Consider the following 19,566-nt stretch of genomic DNA (forward strand, 5'->3'; position numbering starts at 1 on the left):
GACGCGTATTCCCTTCCGCGAATTGCGGACATTGACATTGTCAACAAGGTTGCAAAAGATAAAATCAACAGCTCTCTTGATCTTCGGTCCGCTTACCACCAAGTTTCCCTCTTGCAAGAAGAAAGACCATTTACAGCATTCGAAGCTCTCGGCCATTTGTATCAATACAAAAGACTGCCTTTTGGTGTAACAAATGGAGTTGCTGCCTTTCAGAGAGTTATGGATGACTTCATCAAAAAATACAATCTGAAGAAAGTATACGCATATTTAGATGATCTGACCGTTACATGGGAAACTATACAAGAACATGATAAAAACTTGAATGCCTTGCTTGATGCTGCAGAGAAGAGTGGATTTACTTTTAATAAAGACAAATCGAACATTAGACAATCTACAATCAATTTACTTGGCTATCAAATCTCGCACAACCAAAAGAAACAAGACGCTGAACGACTTCGACCACTGTTGGAAATGCCTCCTCCAAAAACTCTGAAAGAATTGAAAAGAATTTGTGGTATGTTTGCATACTATGCCAAATGGATTGAAAGATTTTCATTGAAGGCTGGTCCACTCTTAAAGGCTGTTATACCTTTGGACGAAAATGCTTTGAATTCTTATAAAACACTAAAGGAAGAATTGGTGGCTGCTAGTCTGGGAACTATTCGTGATGACCTAAGCTTCGACATCGAAAGTGACGCCTCTGACTACGCTATAGCCGCAATCTTTTCCCAAGGCGGTCGCCCTGTCGCTTTTATGTCCCGCACCCTGAGTAACTGCGAACAGAAGTATCCGGCTATCGAAAAAGAAGCTACAGCAATCATTGAAGCCGTTCGAAAATGGGCTTATTTTTTAAAGGGTCGCACCTTTTCACTTGTCACCGATCAGCAATCAATCTCGTATATGTTTGATAGACGCAACCGTGGGAAGATCAAAAATAACAAAATTTTGTTGTGGCGTCCAGAGCTAAGCCAGTTTCATTACGAAATCCGTCACAAGCCCGGAAAAGAAAACATAGCCCCTGATGCACTATCAAGAGTGTCTGCAACTCTGAGCCCTGGCAAAGACTTGCTTTCTTTACATGAATCACTTGGACATCCAGGATATGTTAGATTGTATCACTTTATTCGATCCCGCAACTTGCCGTACACTAGCGAAGAGACTAAAGCAATTTGCAACCAATGCCAAACTTGTGCTGAACTCAAACCACGTTTTTACAAACCACCAAGAGGAACTCTTATCAAAGCTCACCCATGGGAACGTCTATCTGTTGATTTCAAGGGTCCTGTTAAAGGTTTGAAGCCCTATTTGTTAGTGATTGTAGATGAGTATAGTCGCTACCCATTTGTGTTCCCATGCAAAAGAATGTCTTCCGAGTCCGTCATTGATTGCTTAACTAACTTATTTTGCCTGTTTGGTTTCCCTGCTTACATCCACAGCGATCGAGGAACTGCTTTCACTAGCCGAGAGATTAAAGATTTTCTTTCTATGCGTGGAATAGCTACTAGTTGCTCATCACCTTACCATCCTCAAGGAAATGGACAGCGCGAAAGGACAAACCAAACGATATGGAAAACAATAAAACTTCTTTTGAGAACGCACCATGTTCAGGAGGACGATTGGGAGAAAGTCCTTCCACAGGCGTTACATTCTATTAGGTCATTGCTATGTGTCGCGACTGATCAAACACCCCACGAGGGGTTATTCTCATTTGCACAACGAGCCATGTATGGCATGGCAATGCCTTTGTGGCTTTTGGACTCTGGTAAAACAGTTTTATTGCGACGCTTTGTGCGTAATAAAGGTGAACCAGTCTGTGATCCAGTAATATTACTCAATGCGAATCCTACTTATGCTCGTGTACGATATCAAAGTGGAAGAGAGGCGACTGTTTCGACTTCGGATTTGGCACCCTCTCCTCAAACTGATGTTGATGCAGAAGAACGCCTTTCTACAACGACGGATCTTACCTTAAATGTGCCGGAAGAACCTGAAATCCATAACATACTAACAAACGATTATAACACGCCGTTAACAGACGCTCATTCGATTTTAACTACTGACGTTCGCAAAGACAGTAGGCCTACTTGTGATATTACAAACCCGATCACATCAACTAATGAAGGGTTTACCGACAACAGTACACCTATCTTGAGACGTTCTACTAGAATTCGAAAGTCACCAGAAAGATATGGCTTCTGAGTCAACATCTTGTCTGGTCCTTTTCGAAGTTTATTTGGCGGGGGAGAATGTGGTGTAGCGCGTGTCGTCACGCACCACATCTCTCTTGCCAAAAACAGCTCAGTGTGAGTTTGCCGATTGCCTGGCTTGGCTTCTCTTGGTTTCTTCCGTGTTGGTTCATTCTCTAGTTTTAAGTTAACAGTGTAGCAGTGCAATCGGCAGTTTAAGTAGAGTCTTGTTTTAGTTTGTCATTTAATATTTTCTGTTAACATTCTTTAAAGCTAGTTTTCAATTGCAGGATAATCAGTTAATCACGTTTTAAGTTTATTAAAGCCTACTTTACTGAAATGAGTTTGTTGGTTTCAATGTAGGTCATGTCAACCTCCATGTGACATTTTCCCATTTGTGGTACCTTAACACCAAAAATGGTACTACTGCCAACCAAACTGGCCGAAACGGGAGGCTGTTCCATCACTACCATTAACGGAACACGTGGGCGAATGAAAACGTGTAGTGGTGCATTGGTGCTAAACTAACAACGGCTGTTTTACCACGTTCATTCCACAAGTATTAAGCAATTAGCCCAGCCTGCAATGTTAGACCAATCATACCAACAAACAATCCCCGCCGCTCACCTAGACCGGCCCTCCATGGGCTGTCGGTTGAGGATCTGGACTGGACCTCGGGCACGGGAGTGTATCTTGTCATCCACCATATGTTTGAGGCGCTGGTAATAAGTGGGCCCAAAAAATATCTGCGTGTTCATCTTCCTCCCCGAGTGGCCGTTATATAAGACCTGCAGGCAACCAATGTGATTAAACAATGATCTACTGTTAAGAAGTTGCCGCCCTCAGACATCTCGATGATGATGCAACATAATGTAATGGCTAGTCAGTAGACAGTAGACACCTTGATCATTTTAAAACTCAATCAAACACAACGCAAGGTGAAGTTGTGTCAACAAATCACTGCAGAGTGATTTCATTCGTGCAAAGTGTTGGAGATCCCACGATGTTAATTCAAAGTTGATGTTATTATCCTTTTCACTAACAGCACTCCAGCTTCAACAGCGCGTCTTTAGCGTGCAAATCAATTCAACCGCATTGTTTCAATAAGGGTTTAGCAAGCAGATTGATATTAAGGGGAGAGGGTTAATCGGCTTTTTTAAAACTAAACTTTAGCCTTGATTTTAGGATACAACAATACATTCTAATTATTCTAAAACCCTTGGAGAAAAACAGTTGAAAGTACCTTCCAAACTCCCTCCACTGAAAATTACTTTGCGCTTAAAATGACCTTGTATTGAATGGACGTCAATTTATTGTTATAGCATTTAAAGTCCAAATATTGTTTGCTACTGCACCAAAACACTTTAAAATGTTGCAAGACAGGCGCAAACAGTATTTCTGATCTTGGCTTCAACGTAAAATACGGTCGAGTAGTCAATTCGCTTTGTGCGCATGGCTACGCACATGCGCAAAAGCGTGACATGCAAACAGTTTGTGTGAAACTAGTTATATTTAAGCCGCCGTAAACTGACCAAAACCTATGTACAAAAACTATTTTTCAAAAAATAAAGTCGCATTTAGCTTGTTTTGTAATAATAACCGATTTTACTGATAAAAAGGTCCTTGGCTTCTATCTGCAAGAAGTTACTTTGCATTTTCGATTCTTGAGATTCTCTGCTCAACTCCTTTCCATCATGCTGTCTATTTTATCTGCCGGTTTCAGTTTAATCACGGAGATCGACTTACCCTTGGTAAATATGCTTCTGCTATAACAACTAATTGAAAACATCAGGCTTACAACTGCTGTTCAAGATGTCTGAACGGCAAGATAGAGTGTAAAATTGTTGTAGGCCTAATGGATGGTGGTCAACGAGAGGTAGTTGTAGCGAAAGCTCCATCAAACGGACACTAGACGATGCGCCAATACTGTAAACTTTCAGAAGGTCTTTTAAAATCTGAAATCCCTCACAATGCACTCCAGGTAATATTTATAAATGAACTGGTTTTCTTGAAAACTGCCATACACAGCAAATGCCTCATGCTTTTATGTAATATTTTCGAAAATTATTAGAGTATTTGTTACCTTTGAGGCTTTAGGTTTACAACGAATTTCCCCCTTTTTTAATTTGTAATTAATATTTCGTTGTAATCACAGTCATGGCAAAACTGTGAGCGCTAACATCTGCATTCTTAAATTAAGCACTTAATCTTCTTTCTCAAAAGAATTAAGTTGAACATATTACATAGCCCCGTAAAAAAATTTCTCTTTCACATAAAAGTTGTTTAGTTAGGAAACTGAACCTTAGTGCGACGACTTTTCAATTTTCAAACAACGCACCAGCACGTCGCAACGCACAGTTAGAGAATCATTGTAAGCAAATACACAAATATAGCAAACCAATTTTTAAATGTCATAATTTATCAATCATGCTGCGAAAACTTTGCGGAGCACAGGACCACTGGTTGAGAATTGCTGATCTAACTCGTTTCATTGCTAACTCCAAGCAAAATCAACGAGAATCTCCACACATAGAAGATAATAATATTGAGTTGAAGAGATGTTGTAGTGTGATATAATGGAATGTTGCCAAACATCGTGTCGCCTACATGAGTTGGCTACACCTACAGGTCCACTGCTGTCAAAGACGGGCACATTAGCCCTGAATAAGGGGGTGTCACGGTCGCCAGTCGCTCATTGTTGCCTGGTTTAATGCAAAGCGCAAACAGTTTTTGACAAATTACTTCAAAGTGGTTCCTTCACATCTACGTCATTAGGAAACTGGAGGGCATTGCCCCACATAGCTGTCAATCAGGTGATCTCGTCATTTTCTTCACAATTAAAAGCCTCATAAAATTATGTCCATGCAATCATTACAAAACATGTTGAATTGTATTGGCTCTGTACGAATAATTTTGTTCTTTATAAGAATAAAAATGAATGATAATGTGTTGAAATAAACTTTTTGGCCTCTAGGCCAACACCAAGACTGTGACATTGCAATTTGTGAATATAGGTAGGGAGCCAGGGGCATTTGGTTTGATCCCTCAAAAATTGCAACAAAAGGTTTTTTAACTGATTTGGGCAGTACTAGGTGTCTATTATTACATATTAAAAATCTTAAGGAATGCAACTTCCGGACAGTGATTATTTTCAAAATGGCTGCCAAGATGGCCGCCAAACCCACTTAAAATATATAAAATTACCATAACTTGGTTATTTCTCATCCTAACTTTGTTTTTATTTTCTTTCAGGTCTGACGATGGCTGAATCTAGTAACCCAGAGCCTTGCCCCATCTGCAAAGAAGAAGTAGATAATGGCATTGAAGTATCTACAATAGGTCAAAAAGGTGCTAATGGGATCAATGCGGCAAGTACTCAAAGAGGTGATCGCATTGTGGTTGAGGCTGGAGATAAGGTGCACACAGATTGCAGTAAACGTTACACAAACCCACAGCAAATTGAAAGAAAACTGAGTGCCAACCTTCCAATCAGTCCAGCTAAGAAGAGTAGGCCTACTATAGAGATGCTAAAGGTCTGTTTAATGACAAGACTGATTGCTTTTTCTGTGGAGTTACTATCCAGCCAGAAAGTTCAGACTACAGCAATGTGAAGACCGACACATTTGCAGAAAGCATATTAAAATGTTGTGATAATTGTTCCGATAATTGGGCTACAAGTACAACTGTTAAAGGTCGAATTGAATATTTCTGCGGAGATCTTCATGCAGCAGATTGTATATACCACCGTTCCTGTAGTATAAATTTCCGGACAGATAATGATGTGCCCCAAAACAATCGTAGCTGACCTCCAAGAAAACGAAGAAAGTCTGGACGACCAAGAAATCAAGATCAGGAACACGCTTTCTTAGAAATGTGCTTCTACCTGGAAGCTAATGATGAGGAAAAACTTACTATCTCTGACCTGTGTAACAAGATGAAAGAGTTCCTTACAAACAAAGAGTCAATCCCCCACGGAAATCAGTATCTCAAACAGAAATTGATGGAGCATTACGGAGACTCAATATGTATTGCTTAAGATGAAGGTGTCCATGACATTATGACAACGAGCGAAAAGACATCGCAGATCCTTAGATCATACTTCAAAAGCCATGGTAAAGAGGAATATGAAGAAGCACAGAAGAAATCAATCACCAAGACTGCAGCAAGGCTAATTGGAAGTGACATCAAGATAAATGTCCCATCCACTTCTGATGAGTATCTATCTATTGAGATGTTAAAGCTTGAATCTGCTCTAAACTACATTCCTGAAACACTTCACACATTACTAGATTTACAATTAGTAGGTCAAAATAAGCCGCGCAAAGATGCAAATATTGGACAAGCAGTAATTCAGGCAGCACGACCACGCGCTGTTCTTGCACCCCTGCAGGTTAGTCTCGGTGTACAGGCACATCATATTCATCGTTCTAAGTTGATTGTAGAAACGCTCTCTGCAATCGGTTTCTGTTCCTCGTATAAGGAAGTTTTGCGATTAGAGAAGAATGCTGCATTTACAAGTGTGCATTTTGCAGGCGACAATGTTGACCACAATTAGGTGTGTTCAATTTCGATTTTCGATTCGATTTCGATTAAGGTGATATTCGAAATTCGTTTTTCCTATCGGACATATTCGAAATTATAGCCGCCCTTTCGGCTGAACGCGGTTGAAAGTAACGCAAGCAGCGCGAAATCTGTCTTGTCGCATTTTGCAAGCGAAAAAAGACTTTGACGCATGCGCATCGTCGATCACGTAACTATCACACGCTCTCGCGGGTCCAACGGCCAGTCCTGCACCAGGGATGCCAGGTTGGCATTTTTAATGCCAAATTTCTCTCAAGAATGAAGATAGCTAGGTTGTGCAATAGCAGAAAGTGTAGGCTGAGCTTTGTCGCAGTTTTATCCATTTTTTACCGAATCCATAGGCACCTAAGCAGTGGGGGCAGGGCCGTAGCCAGACCGCAGAGCAAGGGGTGGCCAGACCACAGAGCAAGGGGGGGGGTCTTTTTTTAGGGGGGGAGGCGAAAAAAATTAAATGGGCAAAATCATTATCATTGTAGCTGTTGCCCGAGAATGTTGAGACTTTACCAAGGTGGGGCGAAATTTTTTTCAGGGGGGAGGCCCCCCTTGACCCCTGACTGGCTACGGGCCTGCGCATATTTCTGTGTGGGGGCAAATTTTTATGCTGTATTGATACATAAAACAATAGATGAACTAGCGATGGGAAGCAAAAAACACTTTTTGAATGCAAACCGCAACAGCTTCGCGATAAATAATCACTAGAACGAGTTGCGATGCTACAATCCAACACCAGACAACAAAATCTGTCATTTTTACATTGATTTAATGTCGGCAGACGTTGAATCAATGTAAAAATGACTGATTTTGCTTCCTGGGACATAGCAAAAATCTACCATTTTGTGTTGATTCAATGTCATCAGATGTTGAATGCACCCAAAAACAACATAATTTGCTTACGTAGACGGAGCGTGCGTTTAGCTTTATGCGCTTGCAAACATACTCGATGTCGTTTTCGAGTCGAAACCTCTGCACTCTGCAGTGAAATGTCGCGGCAGTGAATCGCTCGCTGTGAAAATGAACTTGAAGTGTTTGGGATCCCAGCGACCTCGGCTCCAGCGGAGCGATCGTTTTCAACAGCTGGCCTGACCGTCACGAAGCTGAGATCCCGACTGACGGGTGACCATGTCGATCAGCTTGTGTTCATAAACACCAACTTGGGCCTGGCCCTGGAGCTGTAGACGTTATTTTGTGTTATTTTTCGCAAATTTTCATGGCTTTTTTTCGCGTTTTCTAGCGAATTTTCATGACGTTTCTTTTAATAAAATCACATTTTGTAGTTTGGTGAATAGTTGTGATATTCGAAATCGAAATTCGGAAATCGAAAATAAATTGAATTTCGAATATTGAAATAATCGAAATTGAACACCCCTAACCACAATAATTATTATTACAATACAGTACTGTAGATGGCAAAGGAACCTTCCACGGAATGGGAATGATAACTGCTCTTACTCCGGCACGGAACACAAAACGTATCATTACCAAAGCTTTCAGAACTCAACGTCACAGAGAACACCCCAGTTGACATAAAACAGTATTGCGTTGCCAAGCATGAATGCCATAGTGTTAAGTTCAAGCAACTACCAACATCCTTAGCTGTTGACATGAAAGTTGACATCTTCTGGGAACTGGCTTTGAGCTACAAACAATCAACTCCAAACTGGCAGGGCATGATGCACATGTAGCATAGAGGAAAGGAACATCCGGAAAAGTCATCTGTAGAATACTTAGCCTACCAATGAGAGATTTGTATTCAGGAGATAAGACATGCATATTATCGACCTTGAATTTGATCTACAACTTGGCAAGCAAGCACAATATCTCACCAGTGATTACCTGTGGCCAATTATTGAACTGAAAAGCAGCTGAGATTATCCTCAATGAACCACAGAACAGTCCTTTGAAAGGTGTCATCCTTCTACTAGGATGTTTCTACACATTCATGAATGTTCTTGGAGCTATTGGCACACTGATGAAAGGTGCTGGGCTCACAAACATCCTAGAGAGTGTCCACTGTCCACGGAGAAAATACTGTAGTACACATGACAGGAAAAGCTGTCCAAAAAGCATTCCGAGATAAAGAGCATTCCGAGATAAAGGGCACCTGCTTACAGATAAATGTTTCAACCACTTAATTGTGTCTGAAACATTAGAGGCAAATCCTGAATTTGCATCACTAGTAGAAGAGTCAGAGGAAATCTATTCGTTTCTTGTAGCAGGTGAGTGAAACCACTTTGGAGGATGTTGCTTTGTCTGACACACTGGCAACAGTTCAGCAAGAAGTCAATAAAGTCAAGACTGACGATGGAGCTTCAATCCAGGTCCAAAACTAGTCAGTTGTGATTTAGGAATTAAGATTAAGTATGTGAAAGGTTTAGTGTACGTGCCCCCTCTGCAGGCAAACCTAGTAGAACTGAAGCAGAGAATCACTACTAGGTTGGAGACTGTTACAGAAGACATGCTGAAACGAGATTAGGACGAACTTGATTACCGCCTTGACGTGTGCCGTGTTGCTGGCAGAGCACACATTGAAAATTTGCGAACATTTTTGAAAACCGAGAACACATGTGTTGTACCATTGATAGCGTGCAAATGACAATTTGATTTGACAATTTGACATGAAATTTAATATGTTTACCGTTGTATCTTTCAAGTATCGTTGGCTTGGACAGGGATATCTATACAAGGGGATGCAAAGGCTAATAGTGATTGCCTTATTCTTATGACACTAACAGGGCTGTAGTTTGTAGCGCGTGAAACATGAGATTCTTTTCTAAATTGCAGAAAGTTTTGTGGTACAGTCAGCTACCAAAGACAGTTAGTAAACGGTACATAGAGTATATTTAAAGAATACTTGTTTGGAAAGAGTTAAAAAGTTACCAGTAAGCTATTTTTCTTAACAAAGCCTTTGCAGTAGGCTAGACGTAAAGCAACTATACGGGTAGTTGAATTAACAAGTAACCATTCCGAGCATGCAGTGAGTATCCAGGCCTGATGCTAATAGCGCAAGGCAGGTTATCAGAACAAGATTTATTGAACCACTATCGGTGCCAATTGTCATTTTACGGTAAACAGAGATTATTTACAATAAACAGAAGCCCTTCTACTGTCAGACGTATTAAAAGTCTTTGTATCCCCTTTTTTATATATTCCTGGGCTTAGAGTACATACTTTTTAAGATATTTAAGTCTCAAATGATGTCAAATTTTTGAAACACCCTGTACAATATAAACAGCAAATTGAAAAGATGGAAAAGCCAATACAAATAAAATTTGCATGGTTGGCAGTTGAATGTACATTTGTGTGTAGGCTACTATTAGCACAGATAATGTTCACATTGTTCAGATTTTGCATCTTTATCCTCGGACTGACAAAGCCTTGACAAGTTATTCCTGGTAGTTTTGCATACTTGTAGCTAGGCTTTCGACGCAGGGCTGGTTTCAGAGATTGACAGCGAGAGTGTGAAGCTTCCGATTGTTGAAATGTTGTTGCCGGAAAATTATTCCATCCATTAGGTACCGCTGAATGGAGAGTCCTTAGAATGCGTTGCTCAAGCCACACCATGACAGTTGAACCAGTGCCGCTTGATCTTGAAGCTTCTTCGTTCATGAAGTCACGCGCTAACCAACAGAGATATTGGGGCTGGTAAATGCTACAAATCTGGTGAAAGCACAACATTTTAGCTACTAGAATCAGAAAAGTTGCAAAATGAATGCAAACAAGATTTAGTTAAATTGTAACTATACGATACAGTACTAGATAGCTCACATGGCTGTTGTTGACCAAATCTATATGCCTGCAATGGCAGTTATTCACAACAAATAATTTTTCTGCAAACACACAGGGTCATCAATGTTACAACTTCAAACAACTGTATTTAACAAATGGTGGACAATTTTTTTAAATACAACAGTAATATGTCGTCATCCATGTCATCAGCAACCTCCGACCCCTGTGGTATAGATTCTTCAACTATGCCCATTCACACTTATTCATTTTTGACGCTTTGTCTATGTAAGCTTATGGCAATGGACTGAAATTAAATTGCGTTTTTCTTTGTATTCGCCTTCTAAAACTGTTGTAATTTACTAGATGGATAAGGTTAATGTATTTCTTGAGTTTTGTACCAGTATATTGTTGGAAATCGTGGGAGAACACCAGTTAAGATTTAGGCTTGCAGGTTTTGATTTTAATATTATGTAACCATCTATTTAAAATATAATTTTTATGCGTGTTGATAACATCGGAGTTTGCTTTATTTGTTCATTTTACGTATTTTTCAAATTTTCTTTTTTACATGTGCTAGCTGAAGATGCTATTACTATAGCGAAATCGATTCTTATTTAATTAATAACACTAAGAGGTTAGATTGTTGTGCAAATGCCAGCATTTGATGAATGCAAAATAGCAGTACCAACAGTAATAAACATATAATATTATTGTCAAAAAATTAATATTAAGGAAAAACAAGTTTTACTCAATGTGTCCGCCATTTGCGTCGATAACAAGTAGGAGACGTTTCGAAAAGGACCTGCAAGAGTTCTGAATAACTCTTTGAGGTATTTTGTTATATTCTTTTTCAGATTAGCCTTTAGCGCTTTTAAGCTTTGGTGGTGTTTGGTCGAAACCTTGCCCTCCAGGTAAGACCAGATGCCAAAGTCTAGGTCTAGGAGGTTCGGGTCTAGGGATGAAGGAGGCTATTCTTCCTTAGAAAAGAAGAATGGCACATTGGCTGAAAGCCAGTTTTGGGTTCTCTTAGCTCCATGTGAAGAGGCAGTATCTTGTTGGAATGACCAATTACGTTTTTCTGAAGTGTTTCTTTGCCCAAGGCAACAATGAACCCTCAAGAATATCATTTCGGTAATTTTCTTGGTTCAATTTTACTCCTTGGTCCACAAATATCAATGGACTGCTTCCTGATTCGTTGACTGCTGCCCAGTGCCCACACCACCACTGATGCCGTCCCTTGTCTACGAGTGACTACCCGGGGTTCCATGTCACCATCTCTTGACCAAACACGATCATTCTGACTGTTAAAATGATGCTGGACATCAAATTTCTTCTCATCGCTAAACACAAGGTTTGGCAGAGACATTTCTCAATGGTATTGGCATTTGTCAATTGTTTCTTTATGTGTTTGATATATAATGAGAAGTAGAAGGAAACGCTTCAATGTAGAGGTATGTGTGAATATCAAAAAGCCAAAGGGGGTACTAAGTGGAACGGAAGGGGAAATAACAATGAGCAAAATTGACCCATGTGGTGTATGTGGAAGAAGAGTGATGGCAAATTCTGTTAAGTGTACGAAATGCAGAAAATGGGTGTATGGAAGATGTGCAAAGATGAAGAGAGGGGCATGCAGATCCGTAGATGGTTTTGAATGTGAAAGATGCAAGAAGATTGAAGAATGAAGAAGGAATGGTTGGTCATGTTGAAAAGCTGAATGATGAAGTTGAATCAGTGAAAGCCTTTTGCTATCTAGGAGATAGATTGAATGCCAGTGGTGGTTGTGAAGCGGCAGTGACTGCAAGAGTAAGGTTTAGTTGGGTGAAATTCAGAGAGTGTCGAGAGTTGTTACGTGGTACATAAGATTTCCGTTGAAAATGAGAGGAAGAATTTATACTAGTTGTGTGAGATCTGCAATGCTGTGCGGAAGTGAGACATGGTGTTTACGGGAAAACGAATTGCCAATTTTAAGACGAACTGAGCGATGGTGAGAGTAATGTGTGGTGTGAAGCTGATGGACAAATAAAATACTGAAGAACTTATGAACTTGGTTGGGTTGAATGAGAATGTTGATAAGTTGGCGAAAGTGAACGGAGTAAGGTGGCACTGGCGCCAACTTACGGGGATACAGGGTGGCCACGCCACCCTGTAACCGCTGTGGCGGGGTGGCAGCCACCTCGTTTAGGTTACATTACTTACTGCAAATAAATGTAATTTGAACGGACGTTTTAAATCTTTTTTTGATCTTTGGTTTTCGCTTCAAGTCAGCGTAAAGCAAGAAGTGAACCAATACAGTATTGTGAAGAAAATGATTGTTTTTGTCACAAGCATGATACTCGATTACTCGCGTAACATCAAGCAAGCTACGTGAAAGATTACGCAACACGTGGCTACGAGTTTTTTCCTTGTTGTTGTTGTGATCGTTTTATTTGTTACTTGTCATAAGTCATTGTTACATTTGTTAGGTTTATAATGAGATTTATTAATCAATAAAATACGATCTTTCCATTGCCTCCCTCAAAAATCTTTTTTTTTTAATTTTAACCTACTTGCGATCTACCATGACGCAACAGCGATTGAACCACGTCCTAATTTTAAATGTTTATCAAGCTGAAGCTTCACGGTTACAACTTGACTAGTTGATTAACAGTTGGATTGACAGAGCTGCTGTTCGTAAAAATACTTTTGCCGAATGTTAAGTGTCAGAGCAGCGACGTAACAATCAAATTCACGATACCTCCTGTGCTTTGTTTTAAAGTTGCTTTGTAAATTATCGAGCTACAAATCAGGTGTGAAAAACAATTGCATCTACGAAACACGCTTAGTAAAAATCAAACAAAAACATGCAGTTTGAAAGTTTTTAGGTTGCCATATTGTGCTATCCACCACCTCGTGCAAAAATAAAAGTCGGCGCCTATGTAAGGTGGTATGGGCATGTTTTGAAAAGGGATGAAGATGATCTTTTGAGAAGAGCGCTGGAGTTGCAAGTAGAGGGTGGTAAAAAACAAGAAAGACCCAAGAAAACGTGGAAAAGGCAAGTAGAAGAGGAAAGCAGCAAGGTGGGCTTGACAAGAGAGGACGCGTTAGACAGATCGATGTGAAGGCAGGGTGTGAAGGCGACTGCGGCACTTGGAGGTGAATCCGGCCACCCTCGACAACGGGGACATCACCGGACTAAAACTGGACTACTACTACTACTTTGAATGGAGTCATCTTCAAATCCTTCTTGAGAACTGTGAACATGGTTCCATAGGCCACGTTCGCCTCCTTTGCCAGTTTTTGAATGGATCTCTTGGGATTTCTTCGCACCTTTTCTCTGGTTGCTTTTATCAATTTTGAAGTTCTGGCGCTTCAAGGGCGACCTTGGCAAGGTCGATTTTTGACATTTCCAGTTTCTTTGTGCCTTTTGAGAGTTCTTCAGACCAACATTCTGTTAATTTTTAAGTCCTTGCAAATATCACTCCTTGTCTTGCCCGATTTGAAGTACTCTACAATAGCTTTTCTTTTATTAAAATTTTCATTCATGGCCTATAAAATTTAGGCCTAAAAATATAAAATCGAGCATCGAGATATATTTAATTTATTAACATGGTAACGCTAAACATTGATGGTAAATACAGTTGTTTGAAGTTGTAACATTAAAACTTCAATACAACTCTCTACTTTCATTTTACTATGCTGAAGGGATCGGAAGATCGAAACATTGGCCAGTGGCCACTGTACGTTGTTTGCTTTCAACAATGTCGTTTTAGACATTATCTTTATAGACCGAGATTAAATAAAAGAGTCAAAAGTTATTTAATTTTTGCTTTACATGTACTCGAAAAATACTTTAGGTTTTAGAAAGTAATAACTATTGTTGAATTTATGTTTTTCTTTTGAGCTCACATGGTGTATGACTCCTGACTTGCACAGACACGTCAATTTCAGCTTCTGTTTAATTGCTTTGTGTTAGTAGCTTATGCTGAAAAGTTTACAACATATGAGAGACATTGTGCGATAGGAGATGACAGTAGTCTATGCCAAACCAATCCTGAAAGGAAGGGGGGCTCCCATTGTTGTATAAAATTTGATTCACACTTGTATCCTATGCCATAGCACATTAGGTTTGTTGCTCTCTATAACTTGTTGCCATTGTAGTTACTGGAAAGCGTTTTGCTTCTGCACAACTGGGAACAAAACATCAAAAATACGAAAAAAAACAACAGTTTTTTGCAATTAACTTTTTTTCCGTAGCAGATAGGGTAGTAAAATATATTAAGGGCAGATAGGAAGTTGGCCATTCCGCACAAGTTGACACCATACACGTCTTCCTATCATTTTCCGTTAACAAGATATCGCATACATCCTGTAAATATTTCCATACTTCACTTTTTAAAACTTGGGGGACAGCGCACTCTCTAAAAGCCGTCAGATCGAAGAAATATTTTGGATCGGCTGTATGTGACCGAAATCCGATCTGATTAGACCCCAAGCATTTTTTATTTCAAAAATAGTGAAAAAATGAAACTACAATACAGTATATCTATCTTATCAAAGAAGAAGGTTTAAAGTTATGCGTTTATAAAAATGATACATACTGACAAAGTAATTGGTGTGTGGTAAAAGCTGTGCTATACCGTTGGAAATGACAAATACTGACAAAGTTATTAGTGTGTGGTAAAAGCTGTGATACCAGTATTCCTTTGGATCAATTTAATGTGGTAGCCTACTCTTTATTTCCTCAATACAAAATATCTGCATTTTCAGTATGCTTTTGTGCATGCGTGTAGTCATGCGTACAAATCAAAATGACTAGTTTACTGTGTTTTAAGATGAAACCAAGACCCAAACAAACTGTTTACGGCTATCTTGCAGCCTTTTCAACGTTTTAGTATCATACAGTAGTAAACAATATTTGAACTTTAAATGCCATAAACAAAAAATGACGTTCATGCAATATAAGGCAATTTTACAAAAAATGTCAAAAAAGTTATACCAGAAGTCATAAAATATACTGTTGTATCTTAAAATCAGGGCTAAAGTTGAAATTAAAATAATTAGCCCCTCCCCTTATTTATGTGTGTTCAGGTACCAAACACAACACATCAGATGGCACAAAATGAATTTCAACGCATAAGTCATCACCTCGTTGCCTCTTTGCTGGTATCCATACTCATGAAGAAGGTTGGATATCTTTTGCACGTTCACTGTGTCGTTGAAAGGGGTGGCGTCTCCTATTTCACCTTTGTTCGACGATACCTTCCCCTGGAGACACTCGATCAAATGGCCGATGGTCATTCTGGACGGGATGGCGTGAGGGTTCACTATGAGATCAGGCTGCACTCCTTCACATGTGAACGGCATGTCCTGCAAACACGTCATCATGAAGAATATCATTATGCTTAAACTTCTTCTTCTTCGTCGCATAGCTTTCTTTCGGACTATATGTTTGGGCATGAGGTCTTCAGCCACTCGACAGTCTCATCATCCAGGGCCTTCAGTCCAAGCGTTCCATGTGGTGGTTGATGGATTGGGCAGTCATGGACGACATGGTCTACTGTCTGGTCTGCGGCACCACACTCGCATCCCGGTGAGGGAGCCAGGCCCCATCTGAACATGTCAGAACGAAAGCGACCGACGCCGGTTCGTAGGCGGTTAAGCCGGACCCACGCAAGTCTTGCGAAGGACATTCCCGGAGGGTGGGGATCGACGTCGGGTAGGAAATCACGGAGTCGGGAGGTGTTGTTTTGCCACTCTGTGTTCCATGTGTAGTTCGTCCAGTGTGCCACACTTATTCCAAGATCTTCAACGTTGTTCAGAAGCTGTCGTGCGGCGGGCACAAATGGCCGTCTTGATTCAGTCGCTACTGTTCTCCAGGTAGGTGCTGGAATGTACTGTGGAGGAGGTGGTCGGGGTCCAGTGCGCGACAAGCAAGGGAAATCATGGCTCCTTTACGGCAAAGCTCAGCAGGTTGAATGCCTGCAAGCATGGGAAGGCAGTCCGTTGGAGTGGGATGCAAGCATCCAGTCACAGTAAACTAATATCCAGTAATAAAACAACACAACTGACAGTTAACCAGTTTTGTCGAGTACTAGCATTAAAGCCAATGACATTCTTGCTAATTGATACCGAAATGTCTTGGAAGCACACTTATTAGTTGATTCCGTTTCGAGGCATTTAGATTGTAACTTCAATTCATAAATGAAGATGAGATCAAGGTGGCCCCATGCTTGGATGAAGACAAGATAAGGTTTTCATGCACTAACGCGAGTAGCGTAAAAAGTTCTATATAAGCAACAAAACAATCAAATTTGTCAGACACCACCAACCATGGTCAGCGCTGGATAAACCTTCATCACATCAAGAAGTAACAAGGCATCAGTGACAGGACTCACCTCTGCGCGGTAAGTGATCCCGCATGTTCCTTTCTGTCCATGACGGCTAGCAAACTTGTCACCAATCTGAGGGATGCGGACGGACCGCACACGGATCTTGGTGAATTTGTATCCATCTTGATTGATGCTGACCATTACCTGGTCCACAATGCCAGTCTCGCTGCTACGGAGGAAGGTAGAGACATCTCGCTTTTGAAACTTATTAGTGGCTCCTTGAAGATCATCATCCACCTCAGGAAGGAGCACAGTCTTACCGATAATGACGTCATCTCCAGACACTCGGGTCCCTGGCAACACAGTCATCAATAAGAACAATACAAAGGAAAAATCACATTCGAGTTTGTGTAAAACCGAGCCAACAGAGCAAAGATAATTGTGAAGCATCATAGACATGTTGCAGCAGCACACAATGAAACCAAATTATTGGCATCCTATGTGCATTAGGGTGGGTCGAAATTTGGACTTTTTCATCGATTTCATTGCTGCAAACTTTCTTTCTTGCAAATAGTCATAAAACGACATTCCTGAAAGTTTGAGCTTGATCGGACATCGTCTTCATTTGTAAAAATCGCGATTTATAAAGGCACTTGAAGCGATTTTTTCGAGGCTTGAAAATGCATTGTTTTTAATAAGGAGTCGTTTCACGAGATTTGAAAACGTCATAACTTACTTAATTCTTATTGTAAAAAGATGATTCATGCGTCAACAGATTCAATATAATTAGGAGAATCCAATTCATTCTGTACTGACTCCGAAAAATGATGACGTCATCAATGGCGTCATAAAACAGTAATTTGCAAATATCGATAAAACTGATAATCCTACATGCTTCATTTCTAAGTTATTTGATAATGAATTGATGTACTTTCCAAACATAAACATCATGACTTTCAAGAACTTTCAGGAATGTCTTTTTATGACTATTCGCAAGAAAGAAAGTTTGCAGCAATAAAATCGGAAAAAAAGTCCAAATTTCGACCCACCCTAATGTGCATGTTTTGTTGTCTCTCCCACACCACGCCCAGAGATGGGACTGCAATGTTTGTGGCAATAGCAATCATTGTCTACTGCTGCCGCAAACCACTTCTGATCAGATGATGACGAGGTGAGTGATGCTTTTTGTACAAGAGTTGGCTCGCGAGTTTGCATTGACCAGGCACAGCGGTGCTTGAAGGACATGGAATAACGTTACCTGGAGACACCAGACCGTCAGAATCCAGCTTGTCATAAATGGCATGCCGCATCCCAGTGCATGTCGACCTCTCTGGTCTCTCAAACGTCTCCTCTTGATCATAGGCGCTCTTGTTTTCAGAATCTTTGTAGGAGCGGTAAAACACCGACCTGCAGAGTAACATTGCATTGAAGTTTGATTACACTCAACAAGCAATGAAGTGGCAACTGATCCAGTGCACAAGCACCGCCAAACTCATGAGGTCAACAAGTGACAAAGAAAAATAAAAAATTTGACACAGATGCTAGGTCAGCAATACTGCAAATGTAACAATATTAAATTTTCGCAACCACACGATCAATTTGAATGTACTCTGCCGATGCTTTGCACATGTTATGGACACGGGAAACAGCAGACTCAATGATTGTTTAGTATTTTGCTGTTTCCTGTCTGATGTTGTTTCATTCTGATGATGCTATGTATCTCATACTGAATGAGTGAATGGACTTGTACCATTCATACAACAAACCCTATCTATCACTTGTCAAATAGACAAAAACGTCAAAGCTTCCTTTGGTAAGAAGGTAGAACATTAAGTTAATGTAAATGTGTAGCTTTGGACTTTTAATATGATGACGCTCACAAGATAAAGCATTACTACAACTATTGGCGTAAATGTTCCCAACATTCAGCATTGCTTAATTGACCAAATACAGAGGTGGGCAGTAGCGGCGCTACTTTTTTGGTAAAAGTAGCGGTAGCGGCGCTACTTTTTAGCTGGAGTAGCGGCTGCAGTAGCAGCGCTATTTTTTTTCAAAGTAGCGGTAGTGGGAGAGGCGCTACTTTTTTTCAGTCGCATTCCCGCTACCCGCTACTTTTTAATTTAAATTGAAAAAAATGCTTGTTTTTTTTTGCAATACTGGCGTGGTCAAGTAGCTATATAATCGGCTTGGTTGCAAAGTTTCGGTCTTTTCTAGCTGACGTCAACTTCTTCGGCGAATATCTCCGTGTGATGAAGCCTATCTGCCAGGCTTTAGACATTTTTCATGGCGAGTCCAAGGCATATTACGGAGTCTTGCTTCTAACCATAACAATTTGCGAGAAGTTGACCGAGATCAGTGATCTTGTGACCTGTGAGGAGTTGAAAGTGAAAGTCCTTGAAGGGGTGAAGAAACGATTAACAAGTGCTTCAACTACATGAAATGCGTTATGGCATTATGTCTTCATCCCTCCTTCAAGACGTCGTGGCTACAATTTCTGCACTAAGTTTCCACGGATGATGCTGACGCACTGCGAGAAAAAGTCAAGACAGATGTAATTCGACTGTTGCGGAAGACTCAAGACAGGTTAATACCGAGAAGAGTGACACCAACACAAGTCATGGCTCCGAGGATGTATTTTTTGGAGTGTTTGCGCCATCCCGTGAAACGTCGGTGCAGAAGGAAACAGCAATTGTGGACGACTTTTTTTCAAACAAGAGCAAGTCCTTGAGCTTTTCGAATACCGAGTTAAAACATGCCTGTTCATT

General features: G+C 40.4%; 2 protein-coding genes across 2 annotated transcripts in view; one reads left to right on the forward strand and one right to left on the reverse strand.

Moving 5' to 3' along the window:
- LOC145766195 (DNA-directed RNA polymerase II subunit RPB2) overlaps positions 1-19,566 on the reverse strand; it is a 71,004-nt gene that overhangs the window by 7,463 nt on the left and 43,975 nt on the right. Inside the window, exons 14-17 of the mRNA XM_082577858.1 lie at positions 18,060-18,208; positions 16,868-17,154; positions 15,618-15,839; positions 2,814-2,974 (exon numbers count right to left, since the gene is read on the reverse strand). Coding sequence (XP_082433984.1) covers positions 2,814-2,974; positions 15,618-15,839; positions 16,868-17,154; positions 18,060-18,208 — 819 coding nt within the window. The remainder of the gene's footprint in view (positions 1-2,813; positions 2,975-15,617; positions 15,840-16,867; positions 17,155-18,059; positions 18,209-19,566) is intronic.
- On the forward strand, positions 1,363-2,199 carry LOC145765966 (uncharacterized). The gene has a single exon (XM_082577621.1). The coding sequence runs from the start codon at positions 1,363-1,365 to the stop codon at positions 2,197-2,199; it is 837 nt and encodes a 278-aa protein (XP_082433747.1).

The sequence above is a fragment of the Aplidium turbinatum genome, chromosome 3 (genome assembly GCF_918807975.1).
Source record: "Aplidium turbinatum chromosome 3, kaAplTurb1.1, whole genome shotgun sequence".
NCBI lineage: Eukaryota > Metazoa > Chordata > Ascidiacea > Aplousobranchia > Polyclinidae > Aplidium > Aplidium turbinatum.

Excerpts from the sequence above, each read along its gene's own strand:
- LOC145765966 (XM_082577621.1), top strand. The coding sequence starts at position 1,363 with ATGTCTTCCGAGTCCGTCATTGATTGCTTAACTAACTTATTTTGCCTG.